We start from the raw sequence: 24,171 nt of genomic DNA on the forward strand, positions 1-24,171 counted from the left end.
ACATGCATGTGCGTGTGCAGGAGCAGGGGAGGGGCAGAGAGAGAGAGGGAGAGAGAGAATTCCAAGAAGGCTCTGCGCTGTCAGTACAGAGCCCAGTGCAAGGCTCAAACGTGAGATATGACCTGAGCCAAAATCAAGACTCGGACATTTAACTGACTGAGCTGCCCAGGTGCCTCTGTATTTTGTTTTCTTATTTTCCCATCAGAGGTAGCATAAATATACTGTTCACGTTGCTTATTTTAGTATTCTGTTGTGTTCCTGTACTGTAATTTGAATAACCATTCTTATATTAACAGAGTTTTAGATTTTTTTCTAATCTTTTAATGTTAGAAAATAATGCTGCAGGGGCACCTGGGTGGCTCAGTCGGTTAAGTATCTGACTTCGGCTCAGGTCACGATCTCACGGTTCATGAGTTCGAGCCCCACGTCAGGCTCTGTGCTAACCGCTCAGAGCCTGGAGCCTGCTTCAAATTCTGTGTCTCCCTCTCTCTCTGCCCCTCCCCTGCTAGCGCTCTGTCTCTGTCTCTGTCTCTGTCTTCTCTCAAAAATAAATAAACATTAAAAAAAAAAAGAAAAGAATGCTGCAACATGAAAAGCTTATTTTTTTTAATTTATTTTTTAAATATTTAATTTATTTTTTAAGGCTCCACACCCACTGTGCGGCATCACGACTCCAAGATCAAGAGTCACATGTTCTACTGACTAAGCCAGCCAGGCGCCCCAGGAAAGCTTGTATATATGTTATTTTGTAACTGTTTGAGTAGATCTAAGTTCCCATAAATAAAATTACAGGGTCAAATGGTTACACGCATTACATAATACCAAATTGTCCTCCAAAAGAAGTTATAAAAATTTATACCTACACTAGGCATATATGAATGCCTCATTCACCATATTTTTGCCAACATAGTATTTTTTTTAATGTTATTTTTGAGAGAGAGGGTGAGTGGGGAAGGGGCAGAGAGAGAAGGAGACACAGGATCTGAAGCAGGCCCTGCACTGACTGTAGAGAGCCCGATGTGAGGCTCAAACCCGCAAACCGCAAGATCATGATCTGAGCCTAAGTTGGACACTCAACTCACTGAGCCACCCAGGCGCCCTACAAAGCGTTTATTCTTAACTTTTAATTTTTGCCAATGTGCTAGGTGAAAATGGTTTCTTAATGTGCTTTAAATTTCTTTTTTTTATTATGAGTGAATCTTTTCACATGTTAAGAGACAGATTTCCTTTTCTATGAAATACCTGATGCTATTCTTTGTCCATTTTTTTTAATTTTTTTTTTTCAACGTTTTTTTTTTTATTTATTTTTGGGACAGAGAGAGACAGAGCATGAACGGGGGAGGGGCAGAGAGAGAGGGAGACACAGAATCGGAAACAGGCTCCAGGCTCCGAGCCATCAGCCCAGAGCCTGATGCGGGGCTCGAACTCACAGACCGCGAGATCGTGACCTGGCTGAAGTCGGACGCTTAACCGACTGCGCCACCCAGGCGCCCCTGTCCATTTTTTTAACAGTTAGGCTGTTATTTTTCTTCATGACTTGTAGAAGCATTTTATATATTAGAGAAAATTAGCCTTAGTCTTATGTTATGAAATACAAATTTTTTACCAGATTGACATTTGCTTTGCCTATTCTAGTCTTTGCTATGTGGAAATGGTTTTAATGTAGTTGAATTTAATCTGTTGTTTCTTTTATGGATTCTGGGTTTTATATCACAGTTTCTAAGACCTTCCCCAGTGAAAGGTTATAAAATAATTCTACCATGGTTTTGCCAAGTACTTTTATGATTTCATTTTTTACATTTATATCTCTTAGCCATTTGGATTTATTCTGGTGAGGTGTTTATATATGACTTTTAAGAGAATTAACAGCTCCATGATGTTGAATATTCTTGGTGTGATATTTTTATTCTTTATACTGCTAATATTTATTTAGTTTTAGGCTTAATACCAAATACATTACACGTATTAATTCTGCAGTCCTCACAGCAATCCTGTGAGGTAAATACTGCCATTATCCCCATCGTACAGATGGGGAAACTGAGGTAGATCCTACCTTTTGGAGAAGGCCCAACTCATTTCCTAAATCACTTTCAATCTTCTCCTTCTCAGATATGTATTAATGAATAAATCAGATGTAGCCCTCTCCTCTCAGAACATGCTGGCTGAAGTGGGATTAGGAGGGACGCACATAAGTAAACAGGCAATTTCAGTAAACTAAGTGATAGGATGGGCAAGTACAGAGCACTGAGGGTGGAGAAAATGGTAGCCCGGGGTGGGGGGAGGGGGGGCAGCAGTATAGCCTTCTCGGAAAAAGTAACATCTAGGCTGAGACCTGAGGGTGAGTTTTTTAAGTTCAATAGTAAGGAAGTGTGTAACCCCTGTCCCTTAAACAGAATTGTGAAGTCCTTGGGATGTGGCTTCTGATTCCTTTTTTCCCTCCTTTCCCAAGGGGAGGGAAGGGAGCTAATAATTTTTCAGGACCTAACACCTGGCTAAACAGTTAACTTTTCGTTTAATTTTCATGAGGACCTTGGGAAGTGACATTTTAATTATTGTGTAGAGTTGAAGAATATTAGTCTGCTGGGGCTTCTGTCACAAAAGAGACAGGGTGACTTACACAAAAGAAATTTATTTCTCACAGTTCTGGAGGCTGAGAAATCCAAGATCAAGGCAGATTTGGTTCTTGATGAGGGCGCTCTTCCTCGCATGTAGACAACTGCCTTCTAATTCTGTCCTGACATGGTGGAGAGGGAGGGAGCTGACTCTCCAGTGTTTCTTCTAATAAGGGCACTCATCCCATCATCCCATCATGAGGGATCCAACCCTAACCCCGACTACCTCCCGCAGGCCTCATCTCCAAGCACCTTTACATTTGAAGTTAGGGCTTTAACAGATGAACTGGGTCAGGGGGTAGCGAGTTGGGGGAGAGACACAATTCAGACCGTAGCAAAGAAAGAGTCTCACAGAGATTAAATGACTTGCCCAAGTTCACACAGCTGATAAAAAGAAGACCAGAGATTCAAACCCAGGTTTGTCTGTCGTTCAAGTCTGTCCAGTCTGCCACATGGTGGTGCCTCACACTGTGTTTATCTGACACTCACAAATGCTGATTGAATTGATTTTCAAGGTGTTGTATCAGGGGCACCTGGGTGGCTCAGTTGGTTAAGCATCTGACTTTGGCTCAGGTCATGATCTCACTGGTCCTGAGTTTGAGTCCCGTGTTGGGTCTGTGCTGACAGTTCAGAGCCTAGAGCTTGTTTCAGATTCTGTGTGTGTGTCCCCCCTGCTCCCCCAAATACATAAACATTTACAAAAAGGTATTGTATCTGCTGACCTTCAGACCTATATAATCTAAAATCCCACTGACTTAAAAATTTGTAGCGAAAGGTGGATGAGAAGGGTCTATAGATGCAAAACCAGCAGTGTTTATGGCTGTGCCATGTTCCATACCTCACAAACTTATACAGTGTCCATTTTACTGCTAGATTGGCAATATCTAAAAATAAGCAAATGGTCATTTCTGCCCTGTGAGCGAGAGAGCAGAGAACCAGGGCCATGACTGTGTCTGTACGAGGTCTGCTAGCTGCTTTCCAAAAGATTTTTTATCTCTTTAAATTATTTTAAGGTTACCAGGTAGTGGTATAGATGAGTTTTTTAGGCAGCCAAATACACCAGCTCCGTTCCTTTTCAGTCCATTGTGTTGCATTTTATAGATATGGTCTGAATTGTAATAGGGGTAGGGATCTTGTACACACACATACACACAAAACTTCCTTCTTTATGATAGGAGGAATAAAAGAAATCTGAAGCCATGTGTGAGAGAGTGTGTGTGTGTGTGTGTGTGTGTGTGTGTGTGTGTGTGTGTTTTATAGGAAGGTTTTGCTATTGAAGAAACTAAATAAGAGGCCTTTGTAAATAGAATCTTACAAAAAACCAACCTTATTTTTTTTTTAATTTAATGTTTACTTATTTTTGAGACAGAGAGAGACACAGCATGAATGGGGGAGGGTCAGAGAGAGAGGGAGACACAGAATCCGAAACAGGCTCCAGGCTCTGAGCTGGCAGCACAGAGCCCGACGTGGGGCTTGAACTCACGGATCGCGAGATCATGACCTGAGCCGAAGTCGGCCGCTCAACCGACTGAGCCACCCAGGCACCCCAACCAACCTTATTTTAATATCCCCAAGCATGCCTAGAACATAGTAGGTAGTCAATAAATAATTGAACTGAGATCACAGGTGAATTTCACATTTTATGTTTCATGTTTGTTACCTGAGTTCCATTGGTTTTCACAGTGATGATACAGGCATTCGAGAAACAGGGTTTTAAAGGAAAAGAGGCTGAAAATGTAGGCTACACTGACATAGAACTCTGTCATTTAAAATCTTTTTTTTAATGTTTATTGTTGAGAGAGAGAGAGAGACAGAGTGCAAGTGGGGGAAGAGCCGAGAGACAGGAAGACACAGAATCTGAAGCAGGCTCCAGGCTCTGAGCTGTCAGCACAGAGCCCGATATGGGGCTCGAACCCATGACCCAAACTGAAGTTGGATGCTTAAACAACGGAGCCACCCAGGCGCCCCAGAACTCTGTCATTTAAAAATCAGTGATATATTTGGGGCACCTGGCTGGCCCAGTTGGTGGAGCATGTGACTCTTGATCTTGGGATTGTGAGTTCAAGCCCCACGTTTGATGTAGAGATTACTTAAAAATAAACTCGTTAGGGGCTCCTGGATGGCTCAATCTGTTGGGCGTCTGACTCTTGATTGCAGCTCAGGTCATGCATGATCTCAAGGTAAGTGGGGTGGAGCCACATGGTGGGCTCTGTGCTGACAGTGCAGAGCCTGCTTGGGACACTCCCTCCCCTCTCTCTCTGTCCCTCCTCCACTCATGTGTGCACACACTCTCTCTCAAAATGAATAAACATTTTAAGAAATCTTCAATAATGAATAAATGCATGCATACAATAAAAATCAGTGATATATTCTTCAACATCAGACTTTACTAACCACATGGATTTTAGGTAACTATAAAGCTTTATGAAGATCCTGGATGTCGTCTCTACTTGTGTGACTGGTGCCTAGCACAGAATCTGACATAGTAATACTCACTAAATGAACGAACTAAATGAATGAAAAATAGTCTCCTGTACTCTTCTATTTTGGTGATTTAGACAGTATACTTCAAGCAATGAAATGAATAGTCTCAGTTGTATTATCTTTATTTAATAAATAAGTTACATCGGCGTTCGTATTGATAAACATAGTTTATTATATTAGAGAGTATTGTCTATTTCTTCTAAAGTTCCCAAGACTCCCAAATCTTAAGGAATCGTCACTTTCTTAACTTTTCTGTCTTATAGTTGGATATTTTATTTATAGTTGCATGATCACAACTAATCAAAGAATGTCTAGTATTTGTCAGAACGCTTTAGACCAATTTGGAAAACAGATCTGTGTCATGTCATGTGTCCAGTGAGATTACTTTTCCCTTGGCCAAGTTTATATTTTGCTTTAGACCTATTCCCCATTCCCACCTTATCACCCCCAAACCACAGCACTGTTCATTTCCTATTTGAATGAACAATTTGATGGATTTAAAAATCTTTTGTTTCAAGGTTCCATCATCCAAACATACTGGAGTTGACTGCGTATTTTACAGAGAGTGAGAAGTTCTGCCTTGTTTATCCATATATGAGAAATGGATCACTTTTTGACAGATTGCAGTGTGTAGTAAGTCGGACCTATTGCTCTCCCCAACTCTCTGACCCCCTGAAACCCTGAGGGAGCTGCTGAAATCTCCTGAGATCCAGGAGCCAACATGTGTTCACAGGAGGGGATAGCCAACAATGGGTTTCCCAAGGAAGTAGAGGACTTTTCCATGAATTACTATTTTACTCTTAAAAACAACTGCATAAATACCTGAGTTATTGTGTGTTGTGCAACATGGTGGCCAAAAGATTTGCCGGATCCTTACTTCTTATTGATTCCATATCTTCAATGAGTTTACATGAACTACTCTTGTTTCTTACATAATTTTTATTTGCATAACTTTACACAAAATACCATTCAATACGTAGGGTAAACATAAAGGCAATGCAGACTCCTTAAAGAGAAGAAGGTTGAATTAATGCCTTGATTCCCCGTATTTGTGAAAGATAAGTTTAACAAGTCATTCTGAACAGGTGACGTTTCAGTTAGGGTCAGAATAAAAACAGATTGTTTTCCGTTACCCACACTATTATGCCACAAATACTTTTAAAATCTTACTTAATGAACTTACAAACATAGTTACCTTCCTAACCGTATTTTGACTAAGCTAAGGTTCAAATTATTGGGTATTTCCATTACCAATGGAAAGCTGTAAAGAGGACTAGAATCACTGGTAGAGGAAAACCCATCTTGAATCACAAATAGGTTATGGGAAACCAAAAGGTTCATTCACCCACCTTACCCCGCCTCACCATCTGCCTCTCTTCTGGCATACTTCTATGTAATGTGCACCCGTGTGTTTTGCTCCCAGACCAACTACCGTTGTCTTTTTAGGGTAACACTGCCCCACTGTCTTGGCACATTCGGATCAGTGTTTTAATAGGAACCTCCAGAGCCATTCAGTATTTGCACAACACGGAGCCGTGCTCAGTCATCTGTGGCAGTGTATCCAGGTAAGTTGTCTCAGAGCTTGGCTTGCACCTGACAGCCCTTTCAGCATCACAGGGGAGTCATGCCTCACACTCTTTTCTACCTGCAGTTTCCCTGATATGTACGTGTGTTTAAGGATTAAGAGTGCTCACCTGGGGCGCCTGGGTGGCTCAGTCCGTTAAGCGTCCGACTTCGGCTCAGGTCATGATCTCGCGGTTTGTGGGTTTGAGCCCCGCGTCGGGCTCTGTGCTGACAGCTCGGAGCCTGGAGCCTGCTTCCGACTCTGTGTCTCCTTCTCTCTGCCCCTGCCCCACTTGTGCTCTGTCTCTATCAAAAATAAATAAGTGTAAAATAAAATTAAAAAAAGAGTGCTCATCTAAGTATTTAAAAATCTTTTTAAAATATAATTTTATTATTTTTATTTTGAGAGAGAGAGAGAGAGAGAGCAAGGGAAGGGCAGAGAGAGAAGGAGAGAGAGAGAAATTCCCAAGCAGGCTCTGCAATGCTAGTGCAGAGCCCGAGGCAGGGCTTGAACTCACGAACCATGAAATCATGACCTGAGCCAAAATCGAGAGTCAGACACTTAACCAACTGAGCCACCCGGTGCCCCCCAAATCTTACTTTTTTAGTGCAGTATAACTGACACACAATATTCAATTCGTTTCAGGTGTACCTTCTAGTGATTTTATTTATTTATTTTTTATTAATGAAAATGTGTCTACCCAATTTAAGAAGCTACATTTATATTGCCAAAGGGAGAGTTTATATTATCTTTGGGAATTACTAACGAACAACGTAGGGTAGACAGTTTTGCGTAGTTGATACTAAACTTTGAGGCGAACCTGTATTAATCTCACTTTTTTCTTCTCGAGTGAAGTTTAAGGAAAGGTTAAGTGACCTGTACGGAGATTCCCAGCAAGATAACCGCAGTAGACAGTAGATGGTGATTAAAATTCTTTGTCCCCGAGTCCCCGGTGTCTTGCTGATTCTAGCAAGCAGCCTGCAGCCTCCTAGCTTTACATCAGTGACAAGCCAAGCAGTAACTCCGGTGTGCATTTTTGAGACAGGAGGAAATGAGAGGCAGCATCTTCCGTCTTTCTTTTTCTTCAGTAGACCTAAAGAATCTTTCAGAGAGTAGGTACGCTGTAACAAAATCCCCCTGGTGAATTTTTCCTGTGTGCCCTTCATCTTGAATCTGTTCAACAGTGGGTAAACACACCTTTGTTGAGTAGCAGGGATGACTGAAATTAAAAGGCTGCTGCCTTTTCTGAACCATCTCCTGGTATCTTGAAAAAGCTTCTGATGTGCTTTCGAGCTGAGCAAAAGAGGAGCCGATTGCTTGCTGACTTCCTTGTTTTTCTGGTGAAATGAACTCCATATAACAAGACTAGATTTTTACTTAGCCCTGGGGCTCATAGGGGAACCACCCATAGATATCTGCTCCTGTGGCAGTGTGGTAATGGTAATTCATCAACTCTAGTGGCCCCATAGAATCAGCACAAAGTGGGTGCTCCCTCACGGGACCTGGGACAAAGATATACACAGCGAAGGTGTCAGGAGTCTGTTTCGAAGAGCTGAAGTGGCCACCCCCAACCCGAAGGAATCCTTCTTCCCCCTACCTTACCACCAGCTCAGCACAGTAGGTGCTCAAAGATATTTTATCTGAGGAAATAAATAAATATCTGGAATTTTGCTGTATATATTCTTCCTTTGGTGTAAAGTCAACACGAGTATCGCTTGTTTTCTGTCCCAAGCAGTAGTAATACATCAATGTTATTAATTTCCCTTTTGTGTGACTGAGTCCGTCAAATCCTTTCCTGGAAGCAGAACTTGATTAGGAGAAAGCAGTGAGAAGCAAGAGACTCTCAAGGTTCTGTTACTTGATGGGCCTGGGGGACAAGGGAAGACCACCAACTGGGAGCATGGTGGGGGGCGATGGGTGGTAGTGGTGGAGGGATACAGATCCAGCCTCTGCCTTGTGTCCAAGGTTTTCCTCAGCTTTGGATGTGCCCTGCCAGCATCTGTCTCCAGGGATCTGGTTAGATAGAGCTCAGGCTGTGGTCCTGATAACCCGCTTTCTCGTTCTGGATAGGTGTCTTCAAGGCAGGGTCCTAGGAAATAGGCTCAGGGGAGAGATTTGCCTGCAGCAGGTTTTTTAGAGTGCTGTCAGGAACAACAGAAGTAAGGGAGGGAAGGAGGAAGGCAGAATCGGGCAATTGGAGAAGTTGAGCTGGGATATCGTAGTAGAGGCCCTTCCGATGCCACGGGGAGCACTGGTTTTGGGGTGGCCCTTTGAAAATATCCTGACGGCAAGGCAGCCCCCTCCCACCAACAGCATCAACAGCTGTGGGCTATCCACAGCCACCCCTCCCCTGGCTGGGGAACCACCATTGTGTCCCTGGGTCCTCCTGTAGGAGGGATCTGGACCACACCACGGTGGCCACCACAGTTCCGGAGGGGGATCTGACTGGCTAACGCTCTGCAAAATGTGACCAAATGATTTTTCTTCTTCATACTTTCCTCTCCACCTTCTTCCCATCCTTTCCTCTCAGCTCACTTCCCCTAATGTGTCAGACATCTGATTTAAGAAGCCGGCGATGTTCTTCTTAACATGGGATTCTGAGCAAATTGCTTAGTTTCTGTAAGCCTCAGTTTTTCCCTCTGCAAAATGCTAACAAAAGAATAATAGCATCTATCTCTTAGGATTAAATGACATAAAATATATATGGTGCTTGGCAGAGAGTATGTTATAATTGGTGAAAACGTGGCAGGAATAGCAGGGGCAGAGGCTAAGAGATGATGATGGCCAGCCAGTCTTTTAACTTACTTACTGTCTTAGTCCATTCAGGATAAATAACCATAACTAAAAGACTAGAAAGTGGGTGGCTTATAAACAACACATTTATTTCTCACGGTTCTGAAGGCTGGAAGTCCAAGACCATGGCACCAGCTGATTCTGTGTCTAGTGAGGGCCCACTTTCCGACTCATTGATGCCCATCTTTTCTCTGTGTCCTCACAGGGTAGAAGGGGATCTCTCTGGGGCTTCTTTTACAGGGGTACTAATCCCAGTCACGAGGGCTCTGCCTTCTTGACCTAATCACCTCCCAAATGTTTCACCTCCACATACCATCTCATTGGGGGGGGGGGGTAGGATTTCAGTACGTGAATTTGGAGGGGGACCCAAACATTGTGTCCACAGCACTTACTTCTATCATCAATTTATTGTGTTCGAAAAGTAGACCTCCAAACTAAGCTCTGTTTTAAGACAGATCACTTCTGTGTTAACATATGGTTATTGCACATTTGGAAAATCATGTTTATTTGAGTTAATAAATATTTATGGAACACCTGTTGTATGCAGAGCATTGTATTAGACCACGTGGGGTAGATGTGGGTGATCATAGTCTTGTCCTTGAAGGTTCAACCTGCTGATCAGAGGGATAACACAAACCCAGAAGATATATGGTGCAACACTAAAGATGTTCAGTGGTTGCCTGCTCTGAGGAGGCTCGCTCTAATTACAGAGTTCCAAGCCCAGTCTTTGAGGAGATGGGTCATGGCAGTGGATTGGTTGAAAGAAGGGGAGAGAATAGTCCTAATGGAGGCAATAATTTGTTCAAGGGAAAGAGTCAAGTAAACATTTACCAAGTGTATAATGAAAGCAAGACAAATGGGTTAGCTGGAGAGGAAGGAACAAGACTGGAGAAGAAGGAAAGGGCTCCTGGGAAGAGTGAGGAACGTAGTGGGCAGGGGTGCAATGGGCTTGCATGCCAACCAGCCTGAGGACCTGGGTAGGATAAATGAGGCTCTTACGAGGGACTCTGAGGCTTTTCTGGGGACATAGGTGGGAACAGAAAGGTTCTGGAGTCTCTTAGGAGGTCTCACACTCGGAAGGAGGCCATTTCTTCCAGGCCAGTATCTTAGGTACTTGTCTGGATGGGGCCAACTATAAAATCATTTCAGCAACACTGCGAGACAGAGTGCCCAACAGTATTACAGATAAAGAGCTCCAAGAGAGATCTGGTCAGAGATGGAGAATTTCACGGAAGAGGCAGGATTTAAACTGGAAATGTGCTAACAATGTATTAATTTTTTTAGTTGGTGACGGGGCTGCTGCTGATTGTTGCCTTTTTGGCTTTTCCAAAGAGTTCGAGGACTCAAACATAACCATCTGTAGACTATACTTGCCCGGGCACGAGTCAGGGTGTAGAGTTCCAGGGCTGTGGGCATTTCTTTGAGATTGTGGTTTCATAGGGCTCATCAGTGTGTCCCTGCCTGTTCCAGAGCATATCAGCCCTTCTACAGCCAGTGAACTCTTGGCCTTTTTGCTGAGCCTGCCAGCAAAGATGTTAATTAGTACCAGCTATAACAGTAGATTCCTCCCCTTTCCTTTGGTGATGTGTGCACCTGTTCTCTAGAAACTGGAATGAAACCAACTCATTTCATTCAGGGCACTGAACATCTGATGGTAATGACATTCAGCCTCCAGCAGGCTTGACCAAATGTGAATTGGCTGACCCAGGTCACCCTCCCAAATCTTTTAAATGAATTCTTCACTTTGCTCTAAACTTGGGCCTCCCTGATTCTTGGTTCCTGTTTGCACAGCCTAGTGCTTTCAGGAAGGTCTGAGATTCCTGTTCTTCTGCCTGCATCATATTAATTTTCCATTCTCTGTAAGGCAGCTTTTAGGGGAAGTGTCACTTTATTTCTTGGCCCTGATAATTGGCTCAAAAAAGGACATTTCAAAATATGTTCAATAGCGACCTTTTCTTTTTTTTTTAAAAAATTTTTTTTAACGTTTATTTATTTTTGAGACAGAGAGAGACAGAGCATGAACGGGGGAGGGTCAGAGAGAGGGAGACACAGAATTGAAACAGGCTCCGGGCTCTGAGCTGTCACGATGCGGGGCTCGAACTCACAGACCGCGAGATCGTGACCTGAGCCGAAGTCGGCGCTCAACCGACTGAGCCACCCAGGGGCCCCAATATCGACCTTTTCTGTGACTGAGTCAGGGCTCTGTTTTTGATGGAATAAGAAATGGAAGATATTGTTACCTTTATTTTCTTTTCTGGACCTCAGACTGATGAATCACAGGAGAGTTTGTCATACATCATTTGACACTATTAAATAATGTTTTTAATAGTATGAAATAATATGGAACAATGTATATAAAGTGAGATTAAAAGGAAAAGGCCAAATTGAGGGCACCTGGGTGGCTCAGTCAGTTAAGGGTCCGACTGGCTCAGGTCATGATCTCATGGCTTGTGGGTTCGAGCCCCACATCGGGCTCTGTGCTGACAGCTCAGAGCCTGGAGCCTACTTCGGATTCTGTGTCTCCCTCTCTCTCTGCCCCTCCCCTGCTCGCACTCTGTCTCTCTCAAAAATAAATAAACATTAAAACAATTTTTTTAAAAAGGCCAAATTGAACTAGTATATGGTACAGTTATAACTTTTAGAACTACAAATTCATGAATTAAAAAAAAAGATTAAAACATACCAAAATATCAATGAGGCTTCATTTAGATGGAGACTATAGCTTTTTATTTAATGTTTTCTTTTTATTTCTATATCATGCTTCAAAAATTTTTATTTAAGGATTATGTTCTACTCTTAAGAGAAAAGTCCTTGTCTGGAACCAGGCAGGTGACTACTGAATCTTCTCCTAGGGCTGTGGACATGAAGTGAGATAACGTATGTAAAGCACAGCCCAAGACTTGGAAATAAGCTGTAATTCATCCCACCTCATGGGGACTCTTCCTTCTGCCTCCAAGTGTCTCATCCAGCCTGTCCTCGGACCCTTGCACAGCGTGTTGTTAGCACTCCATTTGGGTGAAGCTCTAACGATTAGAATGTCATTTATTTTGAGCTAAAATCTGGCTTCCTGTGACTCACCCGTTAACCATCATTGTGCCCCTACAATTATCTCTACGTACCTGAAGAAGAGAGAAACTCCATTTTACTTCTGCTTTGTCATCAACAGTTTCTTAATCTTTTATGAGTAGCTGAATAAAAAGATGTTTCTTTTGGTTAACTGTAGTAAATTGAAAGAGTAGCAAACTGAAAAAGGAGGGTTAGACTGTAGTCCTGACTCTGCCATTAACAAGCTGTTTTGCAAAAAGACAAGTCATTACAACCATGCGGGGCTCATTTACCTCATCTGAAAAGGAAGTGATTGTACTATAGCACCGAGGGCAAATCAGTTACAGCTCACATTCCATCGTTGATTGATTGGTAATGACTTCCCACCTGCAGTGTTGAAAGAGAACCTGGGGTGGGTGCGTTCTGAACTCAATTAGTGATGTCTGCCAAGAAAATGGGAAGCTGCTTTGGCAGCATTTGGGCCGTATATTTGCCATATGCAGAGTGGTCTGGGTCCACTTATGGTTTCAAATTCTCTTAATTAACACGTTGATTATATCAACAAATGTTTGCTTGATATCTTCTATAGACTCAACATTATGCTTATGTAAACAACACAAGCTGGTCTCTCTGAGGAAGTACCAAATGGTATGGTGCGGGCTGCACAGTGGGAACGTGGAGAAGGGAGTGAGTATCACTGGAATTCAGAGCAGTGGGGTGAAAACTTCATGGAGGGAGTGAATCTTAGGCTGCACTGAGGGTTGAAATGAAAATAAGGGAGGGAGGAGTACTTTGCAGGTCAGGGGAACAGTATAAACAAAGTCCCAAAACACTAATAAGCGTCATCTATCCGCACAGCGCTGGTAAGTGCTAGTGCATTCGGGGAAGCTGAGGCTGCGGACAGACTGAGGAGTTCTGTGATAGCCAGCCTGACTTAAGACCTGACTCCAAAGCCCAATGAATAACTTACTCCTCCCAGCAGCCCTGAGTTTGTGTATCATTGGTCTTACCTCAGTGCGGCAGAGGAGAAAGCTAACTTACTAAAGTTTGTGATCTGCCTCTGTCCATGTCTGTAGATGGGGAAGGTGGTGGGGTTCCATGTTTGTGTGGGTCCAACAATCATGGTCTTATCAGGCAATTGAGGGTTCCTAGCCTGGATTCCTGGGAGCATTGTTGGTTTCATGGGCAAAGACGGAGAAATTGGGCAGGAGAAGAGAACATAACTAACTAGTATGTGCAAATTGGGAAATGTTGACATTGGACCCTTAGTGAAAATAGGCAGTAGGCAGCAGACTCTGAGGGGAGATTAGGCCTGGAGGTCTGCATTGGGAATCTTGGTCTTGTTCAAGCAGTGAGAATAAAGAGTCTTCTAAGGAGACACTGTCAAGGACGCAGCTGCAGAATACCCAAGGAGGAAGCCAAGCCCACATTTCAAAGGTATTTTCAAGAAGTCTGGTGGTTTAGTTAACCCAAATATGTCTTAGTAATTTGAACTCTTCAAAGAGAATATTAGAAAAACAAAATTCATTTCCAGATGGTGGAATTTAAGGAGGAAAAGGATTTAAAGAAAAGAATCTTGAAGAGTTGAAGTCTCTGTTCTTGGCAAAAGACCCTCACATTTTTATTTGGGAAACGAAGATGTTTTTGAGTTACAGGATCACATAAAAGCATCTGAAAGCAGTAAACTTTCTTGTTATTTCCATCCTATCCCTTAGCCAGCTTAATTGTTTTCACATTTATGAACGATTTTACATTGAAGTGCATTTTATCCTCAGCATTTTTCATCCCAGGCATTCATTCCTGTTAATGTTTCCAAAGCCGAGATAATCTCAGTGAACATTTCTAATGTTTCCTATAAGATCATGTTCTCTCATCGGTATTGCCATGTGTCTCCTGCCAAGTGAAACAGATTTTCATACAAGGGAGGTGGTCTAGGAAGGAAAGGAAGGAAAAAGCCATATGCTTAAAAATGAATTTTTAGAAGAGGGAAATTGATCAGAGATGGTGGTAGTTGAGTGCGTGGAGAATTTCGTTTGTGAGGGACTAGAAACACTGAGTGGTTTGGAGGGAGGCTAGGAAGCCACTGATCAGGCCCTTCCTCCCACCGTAACACCCTTGCCTGAGGACCCAAGCTCCACCTTCCTTTACCCCGCCTCCCCCCCCACCAGACCTGCTGTGTGTGGCTAGGACTCCCGCTTAGCATTTAGTAGGGATGCAGAGCCTGAAGGGAATGCAAAGTCTGTTTGTTTGACTGGTTGGTTGGTTAATTAACAAGTCTCCTCTCTACCCAACCCCCAACCCCCTCCCCGTAAAAACCTACTTTTCTTTTCAGAAGTATTTCAGATGTAAATAATTCTTTTCCCCCAGATTTTCCTCTCCCCGCAGCCATGTCTCCCTTCTTCTAAAATTTCCAAATAAGTTCATCATTTCTAAGGGATGCTGGCACAATTAAATGTTGCATAAATTAAAATTTCTCCTATTAATTTTACCATCACAGTCTCTAAACCCCAACATTCATTTATTTATACACATGGGTACCTACATGCATGCACATATATATACCAAACAATTCTTTTTCTCTCTCTATGATTTTAGAGTATCTGGAAATGTTACCTTACTCAGGCTTTTCCAGAACTTCTCTGGAACTATTTTGAAACTCAACGGATGCCCTGAAAATGATTAACCCGATGATCCTCAGATCTCCAGGGTCATCCTGCAACTTCCTGTACCTTTGTTCCTTCAGATTGGTGCCTTGAACTTCTAGACATACCCACCCAAATTTCTTGGGATTTTAAGGTGGGTATAGGATGGACAAAGGCCAGCCTACATCCTTCAGAGTATATTTCGAGGCCCTCCCTGTGTATCCGGCACTCTGATTACATTTTCTCATTTAATCCTTGTAACGACCCTAAGAGGTAAGCATTCTCATTTCCTCTTACCCGCAAGGAAACTGAGCCTTAGGGAAGTTGTGCTAGTTTGGTTAGAGATGAAATTTCACATTTAAAGCACGAATACTCCTTATTGGCTGGGCCTTTGACACAGAGAGCCTAAGACTCACAAGTCATCAATAAAGCAGTAACAAGCTTTAATACTGTCTCTGGGTCCTGCCTGGGTTCAGTGGAAAAGAAAGAGAAGGCTGTACAGTCTGAGGCGGAATAAAGGGCCTCAACTTCGTCAGATGTACTGCATGTTGAAGTGGGGGGAGGGGTCGTGTGTGCCCTTTTCCAGTAACCTGTAGGTTCCCTGAGAAGCTGCATCTTGCCTCATCTGGTGAGGGGTATCTTGGTGTTGCAACAGTAGTGACACAGACAGTGAGATGTCCTGTTGCCTCAGGCTGTCAGGAAGAGGCCAGCGGTCGTCTTTATCTCTGGAGCCAATTGGTTGGAGTCTGGACTTTCTCAGAGAACTGCCAGGTACTCCAGACTGGGTTACTAGACACCAATAATACTCTCCCTAAAATCCTTTAAAAATAGGTATTTTTAAAAACCAATCGTATGCTTACACGTCAGACGTTTATTTTTACTTAAATCCAAATTCTGCATTATAGTCTAGGTGTGTCCTTGCACTCTCTGTTTATATTTTAGGCCCAAGGGCTTTGGCTAAATCAGGAAAAAAAACTGGTGGGCAGAGAAAGCAATCCTTGTAGCCTTTGGGAGGAGGTTCAGGCCCCAAAAAGAATTGTCCTGGAGATCGCTGGCACAAAAAGAGAGAGAGCATGTTACTCCCCAGAGTCAGGATACAAATTGACCGCCTTGTGTAGTAGGATTTTCGCCATCTCCTCAGTGTACCTCCACTGATCCTGCTACTAAAAGAATTATCTAGAGAGGTGATGGTCTGTGTTACAGTAAGTAGCTCTGTGGGAAAGAACAGAAGAAATGGCTTGTAGAAGCACGAAGCTGAAGGTGTGGGCCGTGACAGGTTTCTTGTCTGTCTCTTTGGTAAGCGCCATGGTTAGCAAGCTGCCCTTTTGTTTCACTATATTGGTATCTGATTGTAGTTCTTTTATGTTCTCTTTATTTTATTAGCTTGGTTTTACCCCCCTAAGATAAACATACTCCCTTGACCTGCATGATAGTTGAAGGCAGTGTATGAACATTCTATTGAAGGCTGTAGCAGGGGAAAGAACTAGGGTGGAACTCATTGTTCAGGGGGCTTTTGCAGTTACTGTTTTATTAAAATAGAACATTCTTCTTCCTCAGCTATTATTAACTTATTTAGAACAGAGTAAGTAAATCACTGGACGTAAAATTCATGCTAGTAAAATTCATGCTAGTGTGCGGGTAAACAACTTGTCTCTTCACCAGATTATCATCATGAAAAGTGTCAATGCAGTGCCCTGGGGCAATTTCACGTTCTCACTGATGGCCTCTCGCTGACCCAAAGTCCTCTGTGGGATTTATTGTGTCACACATTGTGGTTACTTGCTCTCCCTAAGTCTTTCAGAAGCATGAGTCACCAATTGCTGAAAGCTTGCCACTAGTTTTGCTGAGGCTCAAATAAAGGCATTAGAGTATGGGTTTGGTTTTTGTTGCTCCTTATTTTTTCTTCTTTTGTGCTTAGAAAAGACCCATTCTTCAGGAAATCTAAGTGTTTTGCAAATTCAGCTTTTTGCATCCTCATGGGTATAGCATTTAACATGTTTTTAATGTTTATTTATTTTTGAGAGAGAGAGAGAGCAAGCGCGAGCAGGAGAGGGTCAGAGGGTGAGGGCAGAGGATCTGAAGTGGGCTCTGTGCCACACCGACAGAAGCAAGCTCAGTGCGGGGCTCGAACTCACAAACTGCTAGATCGTGATCTGACCCCAAGTCAAAGTCAGACGCACAACTGCTCCACCGACTGACCCACCCAGGTGCCCCAGGTCTGACGTTTTAAGTTATGATTTGATACTGTCTTCAGAGCTGAGTTGAGGAAGGAGAGGGCTAGACGTGTGCCATTGAAACTCTGGCATTCAGAGCTCTTGCGCCCCCCTTGGCTGAAATAAAGGGTGTGCGTGTGGGGGTTGGGGGTGTATGCAGAAGACAGCTAGGCTGTCGGTGCAACAGGAGCTGGAGGGGCAGGAGTTTGGGGCCTGGTAACGGGACCTAACGAACCTCTCTGCCCATCTCACCTCCTGGCACACGTCGCAAACTCCTGCGCTAAATACCCGGCACTCCAAAATGATCAGGGGATCCACCTGTGGAAGAAGTAATTACAAACCAAGTTGTCTGTTCTCACCTAGAGCTGGGGAGAAGGTACGATCTGGCTCTAGGGGATTCCTCGTCTTCAGAGGCTTGTCAGGGTGGTCAGCACTGTGTTCCAAGTGAGACAGATGATGAGTGACACAGATGTGTGAGCCCCGGGCCGGCCTTAGAAGCGGCCTTAGAAGCTCCATTGAAATCAATGGAGAGAAAAGACAAGGCAAGGAGAAAAATGAGAACCGTGATCGTTGATTCAAGTGTGGAGGGCTAGGCCTTCTCTGAGTTTCTCCTCGAAAGTGCAAGGATCACACCACGGGGAATGGCCCTAGGACGGATAACATGAGGCAGCGGGCTCTTTGGATTTTGCAATTCTCCTGCCACCCTTAAAGGATAGAGGGTGACGTAAGGTATAGGACATGTTCTTCTCTACCCTTAAAGGGCCCCGGAGAATCTCTTCATTCTGTCTGTTGTCAGCTTAGTTCTAGACAGAGTCTGGGTTAGAATTCTTAAAGGCCTCAGCTCTGAATCCTCGAAACAGAACTAGGAGTCTGAATACTCTGAATTATTACAACATCTGCAATTCAGACCCATGAAACTAGGGTCTGCCTGTCGGCCCACTCGTACAGGGACAGCAAGGACTTCTGGAACTTTTGTAAGATTCAATATTTGTTGAGGATTAAGAATTTCTTATTTTTCTCCTCTGGCTATTACCACTTACTTTTTTTTTTTTTTTTTTTTTTTTTAATTTTTGAGAGAGAGAGCAAGCACACAAGCACGGGAAGGGCAGAGAGAGAGGGAGACACAGAATCTAAAGCAGGCTCTAGGCTCTGAGCCATCGGCACAGAGCCCGGCATGGGACTCGAACTCACGAACTGTGAGATCATGACCTGAGCCAAAGTTGGATACTCAACTGACTGAGTCACCCAGGTGCCCCTATTACCACTTTTAATAACAATGTGTAGTACTTCAAATATACCACTTGGCATTTTGGAAGCTTTGGTTTCAGGGGACAAAGAGCAAGCTCTGAATAGCCCGGAGCAAAACTGAGAAATAGGTTACTTTTTCTTGGCCCACCCACCTCTTTTATCAATATCCTTCTGCTCTCTTATGATTAATTAGTAATTTTCATCTTACCTACCATTTATCGACCGTTCCTGTGTGCCAGATAGTAGGCTATTTCTATTCTCCTTATCAGTTCTATGAATTCTGTTGTTTGCCTCATTTCGCATGTGAGGAAAACGACATTGGGACTTATGGGGTGAAGTAACCCATCAACAGTCACAGAGCCAGGGAAAGGCAGAGCTGGGACTCACCCCAGGTGTGGGCCATGTGAAATGCATGGGCTTAGCCTTTTCCATCCCTGCTGTGACAGCCTTTTGAAGGTAAATGTAAGCTGAGGCTTACTGTCAGACAAGATGTTAAGTGATTATTTAGGATTTTATGCGACAAGTAGCTAAAATTGACTCTAAGCACTTTGTCTTTACCTCAGCAGATATCTATATTTTAAATAAGGCTCAAAGACATTTTTGTCTTCAGTCCATAGAAAGTCATAGAGATGGGACAATAGAGAAGGACTATCCTTAAGGCAGGGGCTACCAAAGATCCTTCACATCGCTGCAGGTTAGTGGCTCTCTGCTGAGAAGCCGGGCATTCCGCAGCACAGCTCTGTACATAACAGGTACTTGATTGTTAGCTGACTAAAACCCAGTTAGTGTGCTCACCGCATATCAGAAGAGCATAAGGAAAGCTGCTTTGGTTCATTTTAGTTCCTCCTATTGGCAAATCATCAGCTTTATCTACCAACTCCCTCTATGTATCTATAAATTGGAGAAGCCCACTGTCCCTAGGCCAGGTTTTCATCTTTGAGTTTTATATAATCCTTGTATTTATATTTTAAGAAAAATGGGAAAATACCCTCACGGAAAATTCTGCACGCGTTTGTGTTGTCATTGTTTGGAATTAACCAGATATGAGGGTACGCTTGCCATTTTGTTTTTCGCTGGAATGCCTTTATGATGTTTTGGTCTCGTTTGTCCTTGGCTACAATTTCAGTGCGAACATACTTTTGGATGATCGGTTTGAACCCAAACTGACGGACTTTGGCATGGCGCACTTCCGACCCCACCCGGAACATCAGAGCTCTACCATAAGCATGGCTAGCAGCAGCACTAAACATCTGTGGTATATGCCTGAAGAGTATATCAGACAGGGCAAACTGTCCATTAAAACGGACGTCTATAGCTTTGGAATTGTAAGTACCAAGTACCAGTCAACAAAGAAGGAGAGTTTATCACCAGGAATGTTCTAGATTCTAAGAATTTTTTTAAGGGCTTTAACTTTTAGACCTACTGACTTCCTGTTACCCAATGTCTTATACATTAATCTCATGCAATCTGTCAAATAATAAAATATACAGTCATTGATTAGAATGAACTATATCCATTGTCAAGGTTAACTGTTGACCTAATTATATGTATATATTTAACATATGTAGCTGACTTTCTCTATATTCCCTATAGGTAATCATGGAAGTTCTGACAGGTTGTAAAGTGGTGTTAGATGATCCAAAGCATATCCAGCTGGTAAGAATTGTCTTCATCTCTGCACCCATTTCTTGGTCATTTTTTTGGATAGAGTTCTAAAAGACAAAGATACCTTATCTTCTTCTCTTCCTAGAGGGATCTCCTTATGGAGTTGATGGAGAAGAGAGGACTCGATTCATGCCTTTCGTTTCTAGATAAGAAAGTGCATCCCTGTCCTCGGAATTTTTCTGCCAAGCTATTCTCTTTGGCGGGCCAGTGTGCTACCACGCGGGCAAAGTTAAGACCATCAATGGATGAAGTACGTACACATGGTTTTATTCAAAACCAAGCCCACGGAACCATGGAAAATCTAAACTGGATACATTGTGTGTCTAAGTAAATTCTTTATCAATGAGGCAAATCCAGCCCCTAACACAGAATTCTAACCTAATAGATAGTTTTTCCAAGTCACCAAGTCACATTCTTTGGTACTCTGGTAGAGGTCATTATTGGGTGGGATCAGGGCACCACAAAAAATTTAGTGAAATGACATAAGTGAGTAGTTTGGAGAGAATTGTATTCAGCCTTCATTAAGAGATCTGGTCCATTAAGAATGTAGCACTTGTTTCCCCTACTGATTTTTTAATTTAGTCATCAGTTTAATCATCCAGTCAGTTATTTGTTTATTTGTTCAACAAATATTTAGCTAGCGCTTACTTTGCATGTGCCGGACTTTGTACTGGGTGCTGAGGGCACAACAGTAATCAAGATACGGTTGCTGCCCTCAGGCTCACAGTCCAGAGTGAGTCAGATCAGTAAACATGGCATCAGGGTGGGTAGAAGCCCAGGTCAGTATGGGAGCGTAGGCTCAGAATACACACCAGCCTATGCAAGTCAAGGAAGCTTCTTGATGGAAGTGACGGCTGTGCTATGGTTGGCAGAATAGGGTGAATTGAGGCAACAGTAAGAATAGGAGGACACTTCAGTCAGCGAGAATCTATACATGCAAAGCTCAGAGGTGATGGATTCCATGGCACTAATACTGCAGGTAGTTCAGAGAAGTGGGATGTCATAAGGGAAAAGCTGGAGTGCTCAAAATAATAGGAAGTTCTAGATGATGGACGGACATGAATCCATTGTGGTAGTCTGGGTTTAATCCTGAGTCTATTGTAGAAGCAGGAGGGGATTTTAAACAAGAGGTCAACATAATCAGAATATAAAGAACACTGGCCTGGGAGTCAGCAGAGGTATATTCGAGGCCTGACACCACCAGTAAGAGCTATATGACCTGAAATCTTGGGCCCAAAAGGAGCTATGAGAGGTACCGTGGAAGAATAATGGGACTGGGAGCCAGATCTGAGGTCAAGCAACAGATCTGTTCCTTACTGGCTAGTGATATTTATTCCCTTTTCGAGCCTCAGCTTTATTATCTGTAAAATGAGAATAATAATATTGTTTGTACAGATTAAAAGGGGGAATGGGTGTGAAAACACTTTGTAAATAGTAAAACTCTCTAAGTACATTTTTAAAAAGTACGTGTGTGTGTGTGTGTGTGTGTAAAGATATGTTACATGCTCTTTTAAATCAGGTCAACAGCTCTCAATGTGGGCTGCATATCTGGATCAACTGGGAAGCTTTTAAAATACAGATTCCTGGGCCCCTATCTTTTATACTTTGGTTCAAGTCTGTGAAAGAAAGGGTCTAGCTAATCTTTAATAGCTTCTCATTCAAAACTCTATTGTTGAACTTATTTCATGAAAACAAGAGGCTGTTCCTTAATAAGTAGGCAGAAAAAAAGGTGAAAGGAGAGGTTATTCAAACTTAACTCAATGTTTGTTTCTTGGTTACCTAGGTCCTAACTACTCTTGAAAGTACTCAAGCCTGCTTATATTTTGCTGAGGACCCTCCCACTTCACTAAAGTCCTTCAGGTGTCCTTCTCCTCTATTCTTGGATAATGTACCAAGTATTCCAGTGGAAGATGATGAAAACCAGAATAATCGTTCACACCCTCATGATCAAGGTTTGAGAAAAGATGGAGTGACTCCGAAAGTTCCATTTGAATGCAGCCAGTCTGAGGTTACGTTTCTGGGCTTTCACAGAAAGACAGGGGGTGAGAGAAAAGAGGATGCATGCAACATGCCCAGTTCTTCTTGTAAAGAAAGTTGGTCTGCAAAGCATTCAGCTCTATCGCAGGACTCAGGGGCCTGTGGTGCAGATCTGGACCCTTCTGCAGAAGCTCCAGACCCTTCTTACAGGAGCAGGCCAGTGGAGACTAGCTGTTCTTCTGAATCTTCCTGGAACGAATGTGAGCAGTACAAAAAGGAATCAATTTCACCAGAAGATAAAGAAGAAAGCAAGTATTGCTAAGGCCTCTGAGTACAGGTATCATCTTGGGAAAACATTGTTACCATAAGTAATGGGAAAAGGACTATGGATGGTGAGTTTGGGTGATGCGGATCTACTCTGGACAATTCTACTCCTTCCTTCCCAACTCTGAAAACAGAGTGGCTCAAACCTAGGCTATATGAGAGCCATCCAAAATTACTTAAGATCATGAGCTGTGGCTTTAGACAAACAAAACCTACCAAAGAGGGACTAGATTCTACGGTCTTCTCCATCATCATCAACATGAGCCCTTGTGCCACCAGTCTGCTAAGTACATTCAGTTCAGTTAGATTGCATTATTCAGTTTGGCTTGCTTGTGAAGGTTGTAAGAAGTGTCTAATTTGTAAATGTTAACAGGTGCCTTTTTAAAGAATTACCTTTGTGTTTATCTTAATTAACCTTTAGTATTTTTCTGTTCCTCCCTGTCAAGCCTGTCTGTTTGAAAATGAGCCAGATTTACCCTTGGCTATTGACATGTTCTGTGTAGAGAGGGGATTCTTGCCCAAGATCTGTATTTCTGTATTTAAACCCTTAGGATAGTTTATCACATATCATACAGTTTTGGCTATTATTGCATTTTTTTTTTTTTTTTTTTTTTTTTTTTTACAAACCTAGAGACCATTATATCCTGAGTAGAATGTGTGAAATTTTAATCAAGTAGTTTTTGTTTCTGAGAAAATGGCTGGTCACAAGGGCTTATGTTACCTTTTTCTTTGATCCTGTACCTTCCAACTCTGTGCCTTTACTCTTGCTGTTTACTGGGTCTCCCCCTGTTGAAATCCTACCCAGGCCTTCAAGGCCCAGCAGAACTACCTCTTCCAGGAAGCTTCCTTAATCTGTCCAGCCAGAAGTACTCACTTCCTTAGCATTTCTATAGCACTGTTTTTGTGTTTGTTTCATACTTGTTATTTTCTCAATTGTACCGATGTTGCCTGTGCCATCTTTTCTCTCTTACTAGATTGTAAACTACCTGTATTAATTTCCTATTGTTGCTAGAACAAATTATAAGGCACTTTGTGGGTTAAAACAATGTAAGTTGGGGTGCCTGTCTGGCTCAGTCAGTAGAGCATCCAGCTCCCGATCTCAGGGTCATGAGTTCAAGTCCCATTTGGGTGTAGAAATTACTTAAAAAAAAAAATAAGTTAATTATTTTACAATTCTGGAGGTCAGAAGTCCTTGGCATTCTTTCTGGAGGCCCTAGGGGAGAATTCATTCCCCTGCCTTTTCTAGCTTCTAGAGACTGCCTGCATTCTTTGACTCATGGCCTCTTCCCCTCCATCCTCAAAGCCAGCATTGTGGCATTTTTGAATCTAGATTTCTCTTTCTTTTTCTCTTTGGACTTTTCTTCATCACCTCTTTCTCTTCCTTTGCCCTCCTGCCTCCTACGGATCCTCGTTATTGCATTGGGCCCACTCAGATAATCCAAGGATATCTATGCATCGCAAGACCCGTAACTCATTCACAGAAGTAATTCACAGACTTCTGGAATTAGGACATGGATGTCCTTGGGGAACTGGGGGCCTTACTCTATCACATTCCCTGAGTGTGCAGGGGCCATCTCTTCAAGGCCTAGCATGTTATCCTATAC

At 42.8% G+C, this 24,171-nt stretch overlaps 1 protein-coding gene across 1 annotated transcript in view; it reads left to right on the top strand.

Annotated features, from left to right (window-relative positions):
• IRAK3 (interleukin 1 receptor associated kinase 3) overlaps positions 1-22,778 on the top strand; it is a 51,901-nt gene extending 29,123 nt beyond the window's left edge. The window contains exons 7-12 of the mRNA XM_078449715.1: positions 5,615-5,729; positions 6,543-6,661; positions 19,728-19,926; positions 20,195-20,257; positions 20,352-20,516; positions 22,050-22,778. Of these exons, the coding sequence (XP_078305841.1) occupies positions 5,615-5,729; positions 6,543-6,661; positions 19,728-19,926; positions 20,195-20,257; positions 20,352-20,516; positions 22,050-22,565 (1,177 nt within the window). The 3' untranslated portion in view covers positions 22,566-22,778. The remainder of the gene's footprint in view (positions 1-5,614; positions 5,730-6,542; positions 6,662-19,727; positions 19,927-20,194; positions 20,258-20,351; positions 20,517-22,049) is intronic.
• The last annotated feature ends 1,393 nt before the right edge of the window (positions 22,779-24,171 follow it).

This window comes from Panthera onca, chromosome B4, assembly GCF_046562875.1.
Source record: "Panthera onca isolate mPanOnc1 chromosome B4, mPanOnc1 haplotype 2, whole genome shotgun sequence".
Classification (NCBI taxonomy): Eukaryota; Metazoa; Chordata; class Mammalia; order Carnivora; family Felidae; genus Panthera; species Panthera onca.